The 19538-nt window shown below is 35.8% G+C and overlaps 1 protein-coding gene across 3 annotated transcripts in view; it reads right to left on the reverse strand.

Moving 5' to 3' along the window:
- CCNH (cyclin H) overlaps positions 1-19004 on the reverse strand; it is a 45180-nt gene extending 26176 nt beyond the window's left edge. For all 3 annotated transcript variants that reach the window (XR_012921703.1, XR_012921704.1, XM_076008157.1), the window contains exons 1-7: positions 18727-19004; positions 17305-17427; positions 15444-15517; positions 14095-14305; positions 8915-9078; positions 5570-5640; positions 2806-2917 (exon numbers count right to left, since the gene is read on the reverse strand). Coding sequence is in view for 1 of the 3 variants with exons in the window: in XM_076008157.1 (XP_075864272.1) it covers positions 2806-2917; positions 5570-5640; positions 8915-9078; positions 14095-14305; positions 15444-15517; positions 17305-17427; positions 18727-18843 (872 nt within the window). In the remaining 2 variants the exon portion in view is untranslated. The remainder of the gene's footprint in view (positions 1-2805; positions 2918-5569; positions 5641-8914; positions 9079-14094; positions 14306-15443; positions 15518-17304; positions 17428-18726) is intronic.
- Positions 19005-19538: the final 534 nt, after the last annotated feature.

The raw sequence follows: 19538 nt of genomic DNA on the forward strand, positions 1-19538 counted from the left end.
CGTTAACATTTAAAGAACTCAGTGATCAGAATACTATGCAAAAAATTGACTATGTATGCTTAGGAATTTAGTTTGTGATAAAATATTTCAAATAACTAGGAAAAACATGAAATATTCAAAAATAACTTAAAAAAATCATACCATTCACAAATAACTCTAAGTGGTTTTAACAGCTAAACAAAAGGGAAAATATTAATTTAAGGTTAAAAAAAAAGGCATTCAGATGTAAAAGCGTAAAGCAAAAGAAATTTTATACATATTAAAAAGTGAAATAGATTAGCTGTATCCTATAAGAAGATGAATACAATTGGCTCTCCCGATATAACCGTGGGTTCTACATCCATGGAGTCAATCAACTGTGGATTGAACATCTTTGAGAAAAAAAGTTTTGTCTGCAATGACCATATATACAGACTTTTCTTGTCATTCCCTAAACAATACAGTATAATAACTGTTTACATATCATTTACATTGTATTAGGTCTAGAGATGATATAAAGTATATGGGAGGATGTGTATAAGTTATGTGTAAATACTATGCATTTTATATTACGGACTTAAGCATCTGTGGATTCTGGTATCAGCAGGAGGCCCTGGAACAAATTCCCTATGGGATACGTCATCCACAAGGGATGACTATATATAGAATATATAAAGCACTACAAATCACAAAATGAACACCAGAAAATTAGCTAAGGATTACAAATAAGCTATACAGAAGAAATACAAATGACTGTTAAACATGGAAACACTAATGTCTCATAATTATCAAGAAAATGCAAATTAAAATACTAATATAAAACTATTTTTCACCCAGACTAGCACAAGTTAAAACATTGATAAATATTGTTAACAATATGTACAAAAACATTAATGCAAGGAAAAAACAACTTATTTCACATGTGCATGGACAGAGAAAAGGCTGACAAAGGTACTTCTAAGGGCGTGACTGAGATTTGGGTTTTGGTCAAAGGGAACTTTGGTTTTACCGGTATTAACTTAACGACAATGCAATTTTTATGTAATGAAAAATAAAGGTAAAATAATTTTAAAGATCAAGGAAAACAAATATTTTGTTCTTAAGTAGTGCTACTCATGGTATGGACCATGGACCAGTGGTGGTCCATGAACTATTTCCAGTCTGCAGTGAGATAAGTATAGGAATTGTGTGTTTAGAACGTTTTTTATTTTGACCATTTTATGACTGTGGGATCAAATAAAATTTGAGCTTACATTTTTGTATGTCTTTTTCATTTCCTTTTCCAGTAACTCATTTTTTATTGTATTTTACAAAAGTGTATGTCTTTAATGAATTTTTTAAGAAAATCCTTCATAGTTTGAGAAACACCCCTCAAGTACTCAAAGACTTGTAGAATTTACTTGACACAGAACAAAGCAGATGTCAACTTGGACTAAAACAAACTCTGGCAATTAGGAATTCTGGATTATGGGCCAGTTACCTAGCTAAAAGGGCAATAATAAGTTCAATGGTCTAATCTAGGGATTGATAGTTTTTCTTTAAAGAGCCAGACAGTAAATATGCAGGCCATATAACCCTGTTTCTGTCACAACTACCCAGAGCTTTTCAGCTACAGCATGAAAGTAGCCATAGAAAATATGTAAACTAATGGGTCTGCTATGTCCCAATAGAACTGTATTACTGAAACCAGGTAGTGGGCTGGATGTGGCTGGTGGGCCACAGTTTGCCAATCCTCGTTCTATTTCCATTTCAAAGTCAACGTGAAAAGAACATAATTATTGCTGCAATAATTTTACTCATTAAAATAAACATTTCTCTGTAACCACTCTGAAACACTCCTATTAGTTACCACTGAAATCTAGGAGTGAAATCTGCAACTTTCATGTTCTGTGCTAAGCCATGCTTTGCAGTTATAGCTATTAACTATAATAAAATAGTCTCATATTTTGCACATGTCATAAGTTCCTGGATATTCTGCTACAACTTTATAGTTAAGAAATTTCAGTTATGTGTACCTGATCTGAAGGCCTTGGAATGCTGTTCTGGCTTCTCACACATATCCAGCAGCATATAGTCACCAATTATAGAAATCAAAATATCTCGAATGCATCTTAACTGTAAGATCCCACAGCTAACTCCTATTAAATTTTAACAAGCTGCAACTTTAAAATCAGAATGCATTCCACGGAAAATAGCAGTTCCAACATTCCTATGACCTGCTCAAATTCCCAAGTGCTTAAACTCCTAAAAAAGTAGATCCTTCAATTTGCAAAGCATAAAGTGCAAATGTTATGGTGATTTCCACATTCAACCTACAAATCATTTAAGAGACATTAAGGGTGTTCTTATGGCTGCAAGAAGAGATCCAACAGTACATGTTCCTATTGGTTTTGTCTTCAATACAAAGTTTGTCAATGAAAGAAAACATGCCAAGTTTCCCTACTCTTAAGTCTGGAACAGTATACTTGTTCTTCAGTCTAGATACCACACCTGCAAATAAACCAAAAATTAAAAGGACAGGAAAAGGGTCAGTGGTTCCCTAGGAAGACCCTGATCCCTAAGATCCCATGAAGAGTAACAGGACAGGGCCTACAAGCCAAAGAACACGTTAGTTACTGCAGGATCAGAACTGTATGATGAAAGCCAAACTGTCTTTTAAGTTCAATCCCACCAGAAATGTCCACTCAATAAAAAGAAAATCTGATTCAATGGGTCAGTCAGTTTCCCCCAGATGTGCATTTACCAATGCAACTATTTATTTTAAGCACCAGCAAGACTGAATTACAGTTATACCTATTCTTGAATAACACTGTCACGTTGACTTACGTAATTACATTAAGTGCAAGCTCAACAGAATGACATCGTTCCAACTTCTGTTTCAGAACAGCGACTTCTTCTGATCTGGGTGGTTCATACTTCTTTACTAAGTTTCTCATACCTATGTGGAGATAAAATGGATTTAAACTGAATAATAAAAAACCTCATTCTTACAGTAATGGAGCTGAATAATTTCTCACTTTGTTATAGGAAACAACACAACAGTCTTGAAGTGACATGATTGTTTGTATCAGGATTTGTCTCATTCTGCATTAAAATCTAAGAAACACCGTACTTTTAGTTCAAGTAATTACAGTCTCCGCTGTTCAGCCTATACTATGTACAAGATAAATATAAGCACACGTATAACCTATTCAGTGTTAATTTACTGTAAATATTACTGTGGTCACTTCTTCCTTAGTTTTGAGGCTTGTTTTTTTATAAAAACTCTAAATGACTTGGTGAATATGCTTTGTTTCTTACCACCAACCACATTCATAACATTTTATCCTACAGATGGTGGGCGAAGAGTGTACTTCTTGTTTACAAAGGAAACATTATCAACATGTTATAAAGGGAGGATGCTTAGTAAAAATGTGTCAATGATCTTTTACTTTAATAAAATGTAGACCCTATACAAAAAGTAAAGTACTGTTATCAGTAACTTTCTAATTACAAAAACATCCTCTAGCTGATCTTGTATGTTGTTCAACTATAATAACCAAAGAATATCAATCTCCAGATTTATTAGGGGAATGATTAGAGATCCAGGGCCTTATGATTAGTCAGCCAAGTGCTCCAAATGGGTAACTATAATACTGACTTATTTTATAATGCAAATAAAGCAGTGTTTTCAATTGAATTAATACATCTGACTCAACATTCTTAGGACAATATCTATGTTCCAAAAAATTATGGATATTTTAACATCATTATAGCTCTGAGTATTTTATAAAGAGCTATTCTTATTTCATATTAAGTACAGCAAAATAAAGGTATTGAGAAGAAATCAGCAATAAAACTGTAAGCCATGAAACCAGTACAGTGGATTATCTTTAAGGCCCTTTTGAAATAAGTAAAGTGGAATATCTTTAAGACCTCTTTTACCTGCTAAGTTCTATGATCCTAATATCTATAGCCAAATCACAATTCGCTTTGGAAGTGAACCCTCTAGTGGTATAACTGACGACTTACAGTTTATGATTCATAAATCACAAATCCATTGTTTGCAAAGAAGGAAGCCCTCCAGATCACTTCAAGCAGATAATCAAGAAATTATACTTACATAACCTGAAGCATTCTAACTTTTCAAACATAAAACATTTAAGATCATCAATCTTTTATTGTTTACTCAATGTTTAATTAAGTTATAAATCTAATTAATAAGAACAATTAGCCTAAAAGGTTTGGGAACAAACATGATTGACTTTTAACTCTCAAGAGTAGCCTAGTAACCATGAGCACTAAGTGTGCCATGGGTGAGAATAAAGAATGGAGAGGCCTAGCTCTTCGGTTAAGTGGAGATTCTACTCAACCCTTAACACAAAACTCAATGCCAACACTAATGACTTTTTGGGTTGGATAATTCTTTGTTATGAATGGCTGTATATATTAGTTTCCTGAGGCTGCTATTAAAATTATCACAAACTTGGTGGCTTAAAAAAACAAATGTATTCTTACAGCTTATGGAAATGTATTCTTATTCTTATAGCCCATGATTCCAAAATCTCTTTGTTTCACTGGGCAGCAGTCTCTATGGAGGCTCCAGGGAAGAATGCATTACTTTCCTACTCCAGCTTTTGTGTGGCTGCAGTATCCTTTGGCTTACAGCCACATCACTCCAATTTTTAAGGCCAGCATCTTCCAAACACTGCTTTCTCTGACTGTGTCAAAGCTCCCCCTACCTATGTCTTATAAGGACTACTGGGATTACATTTACTCCCTAACCATCATCTCAAGATCCTTAACCTGCAAATCCCCCGCTAATGTTTTTTGGCTTTTTGCCATGTAAGGTAATACTCAGGTTCCAGGGATTACGACATGGATATCTTCTAGGGAACCCTTTTTAAGCCTACCACAGGAGCTGTCCTGTGTACCATGTAGGATGTTTAGCAGCACTCTTACCTCAACTTACTAGATGCATCATCCAAGTTGTGACAGACATTGCAAAAACTGCCCCTTGAGGCCCAGAGCATATGTACTATCAGTTAATAAAATGACTAGAAAATGACATGTATTAACTAGATAAAACTGATTTATCCCCAAAATAGAAATTCCAAATTTAACATTATGCCTTAAGTTAGTCCCTTTAGATCTTTTCCAGTGCCTGTCATATATTTTATACTTTAGAAAGATCTTGTTTTCAATCTCTAAACCCTTTCTGAATCTGATTATATTCTCATTCTTCTCATAAATTCTATATATGTGAAGACTACTACTTCCTTCCATGTACCCTCTATGTGTTTTCCACCAACGTATCTTTTTTTTTCTAAAATTTTTCAGAGACAGGGTGTCTTGCTCTGCCACCCAGGCTGGAGTGCATTGGCATGATCACAACTCACTGCAATCTCAAACTGCCATGCTAAAGTGATCCTCCTGCCTCAGCCTCCCATTTTCTTTATTTTTTACTTTGGATCATTTACCCCAAAACCAATGTTATCTTTTAAACTTCCATAATACAGTAATTCAATGAAAATAAATATAACAAAAATCTACCTTGTATCTCAAGTTAAATACCAAGATAATATTTATAAAGTATTTCTGTTTTACTTACTTTTCATTGTATCTAGTAACTGTGACAAGCAAGTTCTGTTCTCTCTTAGCATCAGACTCTCTGATAAATAACTGGTAAAGAAAGGAAAAAAGTTTTAATCTATTGAAAACATACAGCATATTGAGAAATGTGACATCAACAGCAATTTTAAAATTAATTTATTTTAGAAGTATTATTACATAATAATCCTTTGAAATCCATGAGTACAATCTGCTACTCCTATAGTCTTAAAGATTTACTACTACTTGTATTAGATTAAAAGATGTTTATCATTCAGAGTTAACTTAAATTTAGTAATATACACTTATAAGCATTCAGAGTGAAAATAGTATGAAAACATCAGTAGAAATAGCCATATATAGAAATAGCCAATGTAACCTTTCATATAGAAACCCTATGAGTCTACCCTCATTTTAAAAATGAGGAATCTGAGCTACATGACCTGTAACTTGCCCAAAGTCATAAAGCTAGGAAATAGAAGAGCTGGGATTTAGCACTACTAATGATACTTTCTCCCCTTAATATCAAGGTCATTTTACCTATAGTTGCATTTCTAGGGAGTAACAGGTACTCAAACCAATGGGAATATCATCCTATGCTTTATAAATCTATTGCATACTATTTGCATCAAGTCCAAATCAAGGGTGTTAATACTTTTCCATCAATGTGACTGATACAAAACCCAATTATCTGTTTTTTTCAGAGCCACTACCAGCATGAAAAAATTGAAAATATAGTTTTTAGATTGAAGTTTTTAGTTACTCTGAGGTTTTATGTACCTGAACTTGATTTATAATTGATAAAAGCCCTAGCCAGCAGATACTCAAAGTGTAAGTAGTTTTTCAAACATAAATGCAAAAAATGTTAATTTTTCTCCTGGGTGTAATGTTATAAAAATAGAAAGCAATACATTAAGAACTTTTGTTGCTGTCTTTTAAACTATCCATATTAATTTAAATTTTATTACAAAGCTCTGATAACTGTTTGCTATTACATCATTGTCATCTATTGTGGGAATTATTTTGGATATGGAGATCAATAACTCCCTTTGACAACCCAATGCATTTCTGGTTATAAATAATTCAAAATAACTAAATTAGTTTCTTCCTTTCCTCTTTCTCCCTAAAACTCCATTCACTTTTGCCATCTTCCTTTGTTTCTATTTAGTCTTCCTTTCCTTCTGATTACTTAAGCCTAAGAGGGATTCGCTTCATTCTAAGATTTAGCTAACCAGACTGTACTTCTGTGAAAGCTTAAGTTAGCAACTGTTAATCTCAACTGTGAATTAGAATTTTAATATTTTTGACATGTTCAAGTCCACAGACAAGAATAAAGAGTCAAATAGATGAAAAATAAAGTTCTAAATCCACAAGAAAGAAAACCCAGAAATAACAAAACATCCTGTGAGTAATAATCTGAGGCATCATCCAGAATATGACAACAGCACAAGAGTTTCCCCTTTGAAATGAGCAATAACTGTAAACCCAAAAGTTTGCCTGTAAATCAGTTGTAAGTTAAAAATGATTGGAAAGCATTTCCTTTAAGGGCAAAAAAAAAAAAAAAAAAAAAAAAAAAAAAAATTCCAAATGTCTACAGACCCTGGGGATGCAACAGAAGCCTATTTAATTTGCAGTGAGCCAAAGGTACCACAATTTCAATTTTGCCTGTCTGGAATTATAACTAAACTTCGGCATTATAACTAACTAAACTTGTGAAATAAACTCACATCTGCACACTGGAATGCTTCCTCCCGCTATCTACATAACTAAAATCTCACTACTAGAGAATTTGCATGTATACTACATAAGAGAAGATGCTTCAACAGATTAAACTTTTGGTTATTTGAATTGTGGGAAAAAAGCCTTTTTTCCCTTATAGAATGGAAGTCCACATCTCAACTCCATAAACATCAATTATTTGCAAAGCTGTCTTTCCTAAGGCTGGGATTTATATCTTGTTTATTCTTATATTCCTAAAGTATAGTACAGTGCATAGTAGTACATAGAAGGCACTTTTAAATAAATGGAAGTATAAGTCACTTTGGGATTAAATGTATATATTTATATACAAATTGTAAGCTGTGTTTGTAGAGAAACATATCTTAAATAAAATATAAACCTATAATCCCTTATCTTGGATGCAGGTGTGTTTTGAAATTCACTATTGTTTGCCTCTTAAGAAAAGCAACCTGGCTTATGTATTATGAAATGTGAAATATCCCAGTGATGTCTGAGGCAGCATCCTGTAATCAGGAAGATTAAGATTTCTGCAAAAAAACCGTAAATATTCCTATTAAGTGAAATAAAAACTAAATCACATCTATTCCTATTTTCTGCCACCTTATCAATGGATTCTGAAATTATGGACAAGAGATTATAAACATGTAAAACAGTTTAACTTTAGAAAGTTTTATCATCTTTCTTCCTCAGCTATTTCTAGGAATGAAATCAAGCTGAACTTCAAAAGTCATAAATTCACAAATTCAATGTAGAAACTAAAAAAAGTCTAATTTGCCGCTAGGCTGTGCTTCAGTTATAAATGCATATGGCAACAATTATGGGAACAATAATTTAATCAATCAGTACACAAGATATTGTTTTAAGAATCAAGTGAATTTAATTCACGTAAAGTGTTTATCACAGAGCCTGGTTCTCAATGTGCATTTATATATTAGTTATTACTATTTATGATTTAATTATAATTCACTTGAACATCCCCTGAAGGTATGGCCCCAGGCCCTGGACCAGTACCAGTCCCTGGCCTGTGGCCTGTTAGGAACCGGTCTGCACAGCAGGAGGCGAGAAACTGGTGAGCCCACGAAGCTTCATCTGTATTTACAGCAGCTCCTCATTGCTCGACATTCCTCCCACCCCCAGCACCAGTCTAAGGAAAAATTAATTGTCTTCCATGAAACTTGGTCTCTGGTGCCAAAAAGGTTGGGGACTGCTGCCCTAAAGTATTATTTATTCAACAAATCTTTACTCAATTCCATGTATCACACATGCCCTATAGGAGGAGAAAAATGGTAAAACAGATATTTGCTGCACAAAAGTTGCTTACCAGTTCATAAAACTTCTAAATTTGCTGTATACTATAGCTGTACCAGTCTCAAATATCGCCTATTTTACTTCTACTTTGGTCATAAATGTATCCTCTTAGCTCAACAATATTTTACTTAATTTTTAAAGATTTCCTTAAAAGGTGATTTCATCTTTCATCAACCCTCCCAGCCACAAGGGATATTAAGAACTATAGTCACAAATAAACCTTACTCAAGAACTCAGACTCTATGAATAAATAAACCAAGTTACTGAATCTGACCTAAGTTAAAACACTAATTCATACCTTTCCATAGTAATTCCAGCCCTGGAGGCACTTGATAAAATGGCAGTCAGGGCAATTTGGGAAGGTGTGTATAAAAGGTAAGCATCCGTCAAGGCAATTCTATTAAGAAAATCATCAGCTGTTTTCCTTAAAACCTCTGGATTCTCCAACATAGGATAGCGAGTCTGGAAAGAAAGTTGCAAACGTTACCATTTCTAAGGGTTTAATGGAGTAACAACAGTTCAAAAATATATAACCCATACTTAAAAAAAAACATGTTTTAAGATAACATATCTCAAGTTCCCAAGCACAGTACTTAAAACCACTCTCAATTTATGATAATCCTTTCTCTGGGTCCTTCACACCTGAGGACCAACAAAAGGAAGTTAAGCCAGGGAGGGGAGGCTGTTAGACATTCCACTGGATCTAACGTAGACCCAAGAATTACATAACCCCAGGTAAATGCTTCTGAGGCAATCCAAGTGATTCAGATATAAGGCCACATTTAGGAACATATCTTCTTTATATATGAAATTCTTTCTACTTAAAGTTTACTTTTGGGAAGAAGTAAATGAAAATGCATCTTTGTTTCCAACCTACTAGACTTCCCTATGTACCTACAGAATTATTTTTAGAATATAACCAAGAAATATGGAGAACCTCATACTTCCTGACAATTCTCCATATCCTTTAAGACTGCGGTCCTCACCAACCCCTGGGACTGCAGACTAGTACCAGTCCGTGGCCTGTTAGAACTAGGCCACAGAGCTTCCCTCGCTAATCCCACTGTGGAAAAATTGTCTTCCATGAAACTGATCCTTGGTGCCAAAGAGGTTGGGGACCGCTGCTTTAAGATGAACCCCTAAATCCTGAACACTCTGATTGATTACAGATATCCACATTTCAACACCTGAACAAGAAATCTTTTTCTATACTCTGAAACAAAATATCCTGAGTCAAAGGTGTGGTCACACCCAGGCCTTGTCATCATTCTAAAATGACTGACCTCTGATATGACACATTCAGACACTCCACTACCCTATAATCACAAATACCCCTTTTTCCCAATACGGGTGCTCAATTAATTCACAGCTGTTTTCCCTCCTCAGAACCTTTGGTCATTTTTCTCTACTTGCTCCTATTCACCAGTGTTCTTTGGTCCTCATTTCCCTGCCCCAATATGTTACCAACACATTTCTGGCAAAACTCCAACAATGGTTAAATCCAACCAACCTTTTGCTTGGCAACTATATCTGGGTATTGCCAGAGAAAACCACGCAACCAAGAGTTACTACAATGTTACTATAAATTGATGTTCACTGACCTCAGCAAGGCTCTTAAACATTGTCTAGCAATGATAATGTTTCCACAGAAAATGTATTCTCCCATTTTTTAGTGACTATGGTAAACATTTTCTACCTATCTTCCTCAAAGAGCTAAAAATAGAAATACCATTGGATCCAGCAATAGCATTATTAGGCATCTACCCAAAAGAGCAAAAGATATTCTATAATAAAGACATCTACACCCAAATGTTTATGGCAGCACAATTCACTACTGCAAGGATGTGGAAACAACCCAAGTGCTCGTCAATTCATGAGTGGATTATTAAAATTTGGTATATGTATACAATGGAATATTACTCAATTATAAGAAACAGTGATCTAGCATCTCTTATATTTTCCTTGATTGAGCTTGAGCCCTTTATCCAAAGTGAAGTAACACAAGATCAGAAGTATAGGCTCCACCCACTTGTACTCACCATCAAATTGGTACAGACTGATTAACACTGTGGTGTTCACATGGTAGTAATATTCTCCAGGGATCAGGAAGTTGGGGGTGGTAAACTCACAACTAAAGGACATGATGGTGAGCATTGTAGAGGGGAAGGAAGGGCATGCCTCTAACCCTCGCTAGAGAGAGGCAAAGATATAAAATGTAACCAAAATGTTTGTACCCTCATAATACCCTGAAATAAAATAAATCAATAAACCACAAAAAACCTCCAACATTTTCTACCTATCTCAATGTCTTTGATAATTCTCAGAAACGCCATCACTCTCAGAAAATGATCTCTGTTCTTAACAAAGAAAGGTGCTGTTTCCTGCCACCACCAAATCCCCAGGCATAACAGTATCTTAGCCTATTCTTTTCTCTTTCCCTCTGTTAAAAGAAAGAGCTAGTATTCCCTGTAAGGCCAGTTTGCTTCCAATCCCATGCCAACCCCTTCTACCTTACTCCAAAGAGAATATTTTCCACTTTCCCTTTATTCTTTCTCTACTATCTAGAGATAATCTTTTTCTAGCTTCCTGCATTGGCATTTAAATATACATCAGTGTCTTTCATTAAACAAAGCACAACAACAAAGAACTCTCTTCTGCCAGAAACCTGGGGGTTCTTCCTCTGTCCTCACTCTCTATATGCATTCAAAAACCCTGGTTCTATATAATCTACCTACTATAGGTCAAGCATCCCGAATGCAAAACTCCAAAATCTGAAACTTTCTGAGCATTTAAAAGAAATTCTCATTGGAGCATAATGGATTTTGCTGAGATACTCAACTGGTAAGTACAATGGAAACATTTAAAAATCCATCATTAGTCATCAGAGAAATGCAAATCAAAACTACAATGAAATATCATCTAATCTCATTTAACTCCAGTTAAAATGGCTTTTATCAAAAAGACAGGCAATAACAAATGCTGGCAAGGATATGGAGAAAGGGGAACCCTTGTACACTGTTGGCAGGAATGTAAATTAGCACGACCACTCTGGAAAACAGTACTGAGGTTCCTCAAAAAAACAAAAATAGAACTATCTTATGAGCCAGCAATACCACTGCTGGGTATATAGCCAAAGGAGGGGAATTGAGTATTTAGAAAAGGTATCTGCACTCCCATTTTTATTGCTACACTATTCACAATAGCCAAGATTTGGAATCAATGTAAGCATTCGGCAGATGAATGGAAAAAGAACATGTGGAACATATACACAATGGAATACTATGTAACCACAAAAAGAATGAAATCCTGCCATTTACAACACATGGATGGAACATTACATTAAGTGAAATAAGCCAAGCACAGAATGGCAAATCTCTTATATTCTCACTCATATGTGGGAGCTAAATATTAAAAACAATTGATCTCATGGAGACAGAGACTATAATGAGGGTTACCAGAGGTTAGGAAGGGTAGTTGGGGGAATAAAGTGGGGATGTTTAATGGGTACAGAAATATAGTAAGATAGTTACATAGAATGAACAATATTTGATAGCACAACAAAGTGACTACAATCAATAATAAGTTATGGTATACTTTAAAATAACTCAAAGAATGGAACTGGAATGTTGCTAACACAAAGAAATGATAAATGCCTAATGTGATGGATATCCCAATTACCCTGATTTGATTGATTTACACTGTATGCCTGTATCAAAACATCACATAAACCTTATAAATATATACCACTATTATGTACCCATAATTAAAAATAAATTAAAAAACACAAATATTTCAAAAATCAAAAAAAAAAAAAAAATTCGGAAATCTGAAACACTTCTGGTCCCAAGCATTTTGGATAAGGGATATGCTCAATCTGTGTCTCTGAAGCCTAGGAAGCTCTCACTATATGCACTGCCATTATATAAGTCAAGCCAACAACGATCTTTTGCCTAGACTTCTCTAATAGCACCCTGTTACTCCTTACTTCATTCTCCACCTTATGCCTGATACATAGAGATGGGCAATAAATATCTGACATAGACTGATGCATGAGGTTGCCAGTAGGAGTTTTTAAAAGCTGCAAACCTTATTGTGCCACTATCTAAACTTAAAACTTTCACTGGCTTCCCTTTGCTCTATTCAATACCTTTAATATTGTCTCCAGAGTGACTCTGCCTTCCACTCAGGCAGCAGCACTCTGTGGCACCCTTCCCCTGCTCTATCTCTTGGCTCTGTTTAGGTTCTTTAGCATACCATGATTTCTTAAATCAGAGCCTTTGACCAGGTACGTGTCTGACTGTGTGGGATGCTCTTCTCTCACGTAATCCCTATTCTTGCTCTGAATTTCACTTTAAATGACACTCTCTCAGAAATGTTTTTTTACTCCATAACCACGTCAGTACCAGTGTCGACTATAGTCGATAGCCACAGATGAACACGCACAGCCCAGTGTCGACGATAGTCGATAGCCACACACGTCGACTTTAGCTGACATCCATATGACTTTTCTAATTTTTCATTTATCAAATAAAATTGTGAACATTTACAAATAACATAAAAAAATAAATGTATATGTTACCTATTCTGATTTACATTACAAGTAAAGCTGCCTGTAAAGTAAAACAAGCTTTCAATGCTTAAAGCTTTCCTCATCACACAAGAGCAAAGCAGATTCGTCGTCAATGCCCAGCACAAACTATGAGTGCCAGCTGTGGGCAAGGTTTTGTGGCCGGTGAGTGCAGTACCGAAGTGGTTAATCTGTTATCTCCTCTAAAGCAATCTTGTATTTCTCCCTCTATAACATTTAGCACACTGGGCATATAACATTTGTCTAAAACTAATAGATTGTAAGGTCCATGGAAGTTGAGATTGTTCTTATTTTTGGTTATATCCTCAAGCACAATGTTTGGAACACAGAAGGTACCCAAATTGAGCTGCCAGTACACTCAGACTATCCAACTTCTCTTTTAGGGTCAAAACAATTTAAGATGCTTTTGTCAATGTTTACTTATATTTTTGATCCCTACACAGTGACACAAGTTCACTAAGCATTAAAAATACAAGTCGCTTAGCAAACTTCTAATTTAAAATTAAGATTTTTTTATGGCTCTTTAAATCAGGCCCAGATCCATGATAATATTCCTCAAAGTTTTAAGAGTTATCTTAAATCTTTAAAAGCATTATTCTAAATTCTCAATGGTGTCCATTATGGTCCTGGGACCAGAATTTGTAAATCACTTAATCAGAAATTCTGGAAGTCCCATCAAACCTCTATTAATAACCTTTCCAGGTGATTCTTAGGCATCCAATAGTGAAGTTGGGAAACTATTGCCCTACAGGTCCAGGACAGACTCACGGTTTGCATCCAGGCTATAACAATTAGGATGATTACAAGTTATAAAATTTGGGATTCTTTTCGTTAAAGAACAATAGCAAAGGAGAACATACTGTTAGTTTACTTTGTACCAACAAAGTTACCTTTAAATCAATGAGGAAGCCCTCAAATGGTCTGTAAGGATTGTGGACAATAAGGTGGAAATTAAGTTGCTGTATAAGCAGTAGTTCATATTCCAAAATTTGTTCAAGTGCCTTCTCTTGTCCAAGAGGACTCTCCCGAAGGTTTCCAACAAATTGAGGACTGGATACATTGAATTCATCCACTTTGCAGGCCAAAAACACACAAGTGAGCCTAGAGAAAAAAAATAAGGAGGATGGGATGGAGGCACATACATATATTAATATTTAATAATGTAATATTAATTTTTAATATTTTGAGAAATACCTAAATATTTTCTTTCTATGAGTATATTCTAAAATTGCCTAATAGTCACAAGTGAGTATGCTAGACATTGCAGGAAATTAAAAAAAGACAGTTCCTGTTCAAACTTTTATCTATTAGGAGATATAAGACAAATTATAAAATTAGGTTGAACCATCTAATATCACAATATTCAACCATCATTGACTCAATGGCAATTTCACATACTTCAACCTAAATAAGGAAAAGAAAATTAACTGAGGATAAAGAGCACACTGTATCATGAGATGTAGATGGACGAATGAAAAAATAGTATACACAGATGCACCATGAGTCCGGGAACAAAAGCAGGTTAAAGGAACATTGTGGAAAGCCACCAGTGAACATCTATCTCATAGGGCATCTGATTAGGGATTATCTCAGGAACAGAACTATGAAATTCACCTAGCTATTTCATGAACTTCAGAGTGAGAGGCTATAAGAGTAAAAAAGCTACTACAGAAATCAAGACTGGAACTAAAAGTAAGGGCTTGACCTTGACTGGTAGAAATGGGATTGGAAAAAAAGAGAAAACAAACAAGGACAATATGATTTACAGGTAGCTCTTTGATGAGTCTCACACTAATTTCATCTTTAGTTTTAATGATAACCAGAAAGCTTAGCAGATAGCAGAAACAAAACAGACTTCTGTTCAACTGAAATGAATATGAAGCTATAGGATCTGTAAACTGACTGGATATGGAGGGAGAAGAGTCACCACAAGTGATTCTCAGTCTAAATAACTGGGAAGAACAAAAGTTCCTCTGTTATTAACAGAAATAAATATTAGAGAAGAAGCTAGTTTGAGAAAAACAGAATTGGAATTTGGAGAAGTTGAAGTTCAGATGCCATCAGTATTACAGGAGGTATTGGTAAATAGAGGTCGTAAGTTCTGAATGGCAAGAAAGAATGCAAGTCTAAATTACCCTTAATTAGGAAGTAGTTTTCTCCTTTATCCCACAACCCCAAAATGCTCAAGGAGTATAAAAGTCTTAAATGAAAACAATAAATTAGATAGACTTATACTTACATTATTATCCGGGGGTGATATTCCATTACTGAGTTATTAAGATAAAAACGCTTGAAATACATACAAGCTGTACCCTAAGATTTAAAAAATATGTTATCAGGATCTATTTGAACATATGTAACATGCTGAATTTTGTGAAAAAGAACTTATTTATTCAGAAGTTTCTTTGAAAAGGTTCTCCATAAATGTACCAACATTTGTTAATTCTTTAATCAAAATAATGAATTACTACAGAAATGCCACAGCCAAAAGCCCCTTTCTTCCTGTGGTCACTGGATTTAAAAAAATAAGTGTGTATTTTAGAATTCAAGATCATCAAAAATGTCCTGAATTAGAAAAATTCAAGGAGAAAAATACAAATGTTCACAGATTAACAAATCCATCCTGTAAAAATATTGATAGAATAATGTGGTTGGGGCAATAAGCCTTCTCTCTAAATTCACTCCAGATTTGTGATATAACCATGATCACTGTTGGCAAACTGAACTGTATAAGCAGCACATATTGTTTACTGAATGCATCCCATGTGCCAGACTGTGCCAAGCACAAAACTATCGTTCTTATTTTAATCCTTACAATAGCTTGGTGAAGTATCACTATCTCCATTTTACGAAGAAGGAAAATGAGCATCAATACGGTTAACTTACTTATATCAAGGAAACACATTTAATAAGGAACATGACTGAATTCAACTAATACCTACCTGTACTTTCAACCATTACATCATTTGGCTAGAACCAATAAAATAACCACTTATCTATTTTTAAGATAGAAAAGAGTATTTCCTTTTAAATATTTTAATAGTTTTGTCATTTTATGTGAAACAAAACCAAAATTCTACACTGATCAAAAACATGTTTTATAAAGTTACATTCCATAAATAAATTCATCTAAGGATTCAATTTCTTCATAAGATTCAATTTCTGATAAGATCACTTAAATCTACTGCCTCATTTTACAGTTAACTAATCAAGTGTATCTAAAATTCTTTATGAATCTTTGATCTTTCAGATAGAGGTCTAGTAAACTAAGAAAAAGAAAAATACTTATAGACAATATTTTCAATATACTTCAATTCTTTCAACTATAAAAATGAGATAACAATTCTACAGGGTTATTCTCTATTGGGTCATAACTAGTCACTCCGTGTAACTATAAAACAATGTAGACTTTCACTTAAGGTAGACTTTTACTTGATCTTCACAATAAACTTGTAAGATAATAAGGTAAAAACATTTTACACACTCTCCCACTCTAGCTTTTTTCTTTATCTTTCAATTTTTAAAATCTCAGCCACCTGTTTCTTCTCACCATTGCCTACCCCAGCAAAAAACAAACAGGTCCTCAGAGCCATACATCTAAAAAAAACTAAGACAATCGTTTTAAACAAAGATAAATCTCCAGCTTCTACTAATCAAGGTTTAAAAAATCTTGTGACATCAACTTCAGCTGGGGCATATAATTACAACTGACAAATATATTATTTCAAACATGTATTATGTGTCATAGAGTTGAAAAAGCACTCATCTATGTTCTAGTCCCAATTATATTGCTCACTAGTTGAGAACTTGAAGGGAAAAGTGATTTAAATTTTTTCTTTCTCCATTAAATGAGGATGTTACAACATGTCCAGCAGACATCAATTCTTTTGACTGCGAAATGAGACTTGAAATAATTTTTAAGATATGATATAGTAACTTGTTATTTAAGGCCTATATTGAAAAATACAAAAACTGAACAAATATAACTAAGGTGAATTTTTGAGAGTAGAATGGACAGTGACTTAAGTTAAAAATTTATGCGAGGACAGATTTCATAAGCCAGCTAAAGGATGTTATAGTTCATCACTACCATAACTTACCACAACAGACCTTGGCATTGCTGGCTTAAACACAGAACAGAATTCCAATAATCTTTTCTCATAGTATTTGCAGAGAGTCATTTCTTCATGAGGCTCAAGGAAGACTGGATCATTTGGAAGAACCTTTAAATCAAAATTACAACACGAGTTCAGTGAATTAATCAATCAGTAATATATTTTTCTCTGTCCAGAATAAATTTAGTTTATATTTCCAAAGGGAAATATACCATACCTCGTTTTCTCTTTAGAGATTTACTAACCATTATAACAAACTGCTTTAGGAAAATATTAAAGAAAACTGTACCCTCATTTCATAACTTCTCAGCATGTCAGCTGGACATTTGCCTAATTTACACATAAACAATCATGACAGAGTGAATGCACATGCTCATAAGTTTGATGTCATTTATAAATTTAAAAGAAGAGAGGCATTTCTGATGGTTGGAAAGCTTCCAACATCCCTTTCTGGGTCAATCGTTATGTCACAAAAGTTGAGGTAAAAAATAGCAAATGTCTCAATAAATTTCTGCTATTTTAAGATATGCAATTTTGTTTTAATGCAGCCCCAGGAAACTAATACAGGTATAAAATCTGTGATATGAAATAAATGTGAATTAAGAGTAAAGTAACTCAGTAGCAACAATTTGGAGACACGAACACTTGCTTAAGTGAAACCTGTGGGAGAATGGGTGGTGGACCTCGTAAGGAAGTTTGAGCCAGGATGGGAACTGTAACAGAAAGGGTTTGGCTAGACGGCCATAGTGCAAACCATCTTCAGTCAACTGGTTTGTGCCAACAATCTCGTCTCCCGCCTTCATCCAACCCATTCACCAACATATTGCCAAACGGCTCTTTCTAGGACAGAAATCTGCTAATTTACCATTTTAAATCTTCGGAAGGTTCCCTATCCTTTCAGTATAAATTTCTACCTCCTTCCTTCTGCTTACAAGTTCCTTTCCTATCCCCTCGAGCCATTCCTGCACAGGTACTCCGGCCACACACGACCACGAGCATTCCACGTACTAGCAGTAACTTGTCACCTCCCACTTTGCACGTGTGGCTCTGTCTGCCTGGAACGCTCTTTTCCCAGCTTCTCAGCATCAGCTACTGGGAAAAGGCTTCCCCGACACCAACGCTTGAGAAGTGAATGGCTCTTGCCCGGAACTACCTTGGCATCCTACAAACTCTCCCCTTCACCTTGAAGACCCGTTACAGCTGTCTCCCATTCTACTACGGGGATGGCGCAGTTTGTCTCTGTACCCAGAGAACCTGGCAAAGGGATCCCCTATTTTAATGGATAAACGCACTCTGCGCCGCGGAAGCAGAGGCGGGAGGGAGTGAAATTGTGCTGGAAGCCAGAAGAGCTCCCGCAGCCGCTCAGAATTTCCTGACCGCGGCAAGTGGACAGCCTCGTTATCTCACCTTCCCGTTCGCCACCGCTTTGCATTTGAATTTGCGGTTGGCGTCGGCCCGCAGTCGTGCCAGCTGCTCCTCACTAGAGAAAGTCCAGTGCCGCTTCTGGCTACTGTTGTGGTACATCGTGGAGTCCAAGACCAGCCCCCGGAGAGCCTACAGAAAAAGACCCCAAAAGCAACAACACCGTAGCGTGAAGCAGCTAGGCCCCGGACCAGGATCCCGCGGAAGCCTAGGGCGTCCAGCTGGCGCGGGCGCGCTGACGTCACGATCACGTGGGAAGGCCGTCCGCAGTCGCATTTCCGGAACGCACTAGGAGGAGACTATCTCTGGCGTTCCTAGGACTGGCTCCTGACACGCAAGTGGGCGGAGCCAGCGGAGTGCTCTTTCCCTTTCTGTGGGCCTGGGCTAAAGCTCCGTCCTTTCCGGGCAATATTTTAAAGGGGAAGAGCTAGGCAAGGGTGTCCAAAAGGGGCATAAATTGAGAGTGTGGAGCTCGCTGACCTAAATTTACGTGGGGTTATCAGAAGTGGGAAAGGCGCTTGGGAGGGTGTCGGTTTTTAAATGAGGGCCTCACTGAGAAATTGACAATTGTGCAAAGGCTTGAAAGAGTTGAGGGAGTAGTAGGCCCATCAGTCATCTGGAGGGAGAGCAGAGAGAAGTGTTAAAGCAGAAGTATTCCTGGCTCCTTTAAGGAGGGAGTGTTCTTGGAGTACCACCAAAAATCACGGAGATTGGAACATGGTTGGAAATCCAGAAGCCGATGTGTGTTGGTCCTTACTGCTCTGTCCCTTGTGACCTTGTTTGTTGTTTCCCTGTGC

Source organism: Microcebus murinus, chromosome 11, assembly GCF_040939455.1.
Source record: "Microcebus murinus isolate Inina chromosome 11, M.murinus_Inina_mat1.0, whole genome shotgun sequence".
NCBI classification, from domain to species: domain Eukaryota; kingdom Metazoa; phylum Chordata; class Mammalia; order Primates; family Cheirogaleidae; genus Microcebus; species Microcebus murinus.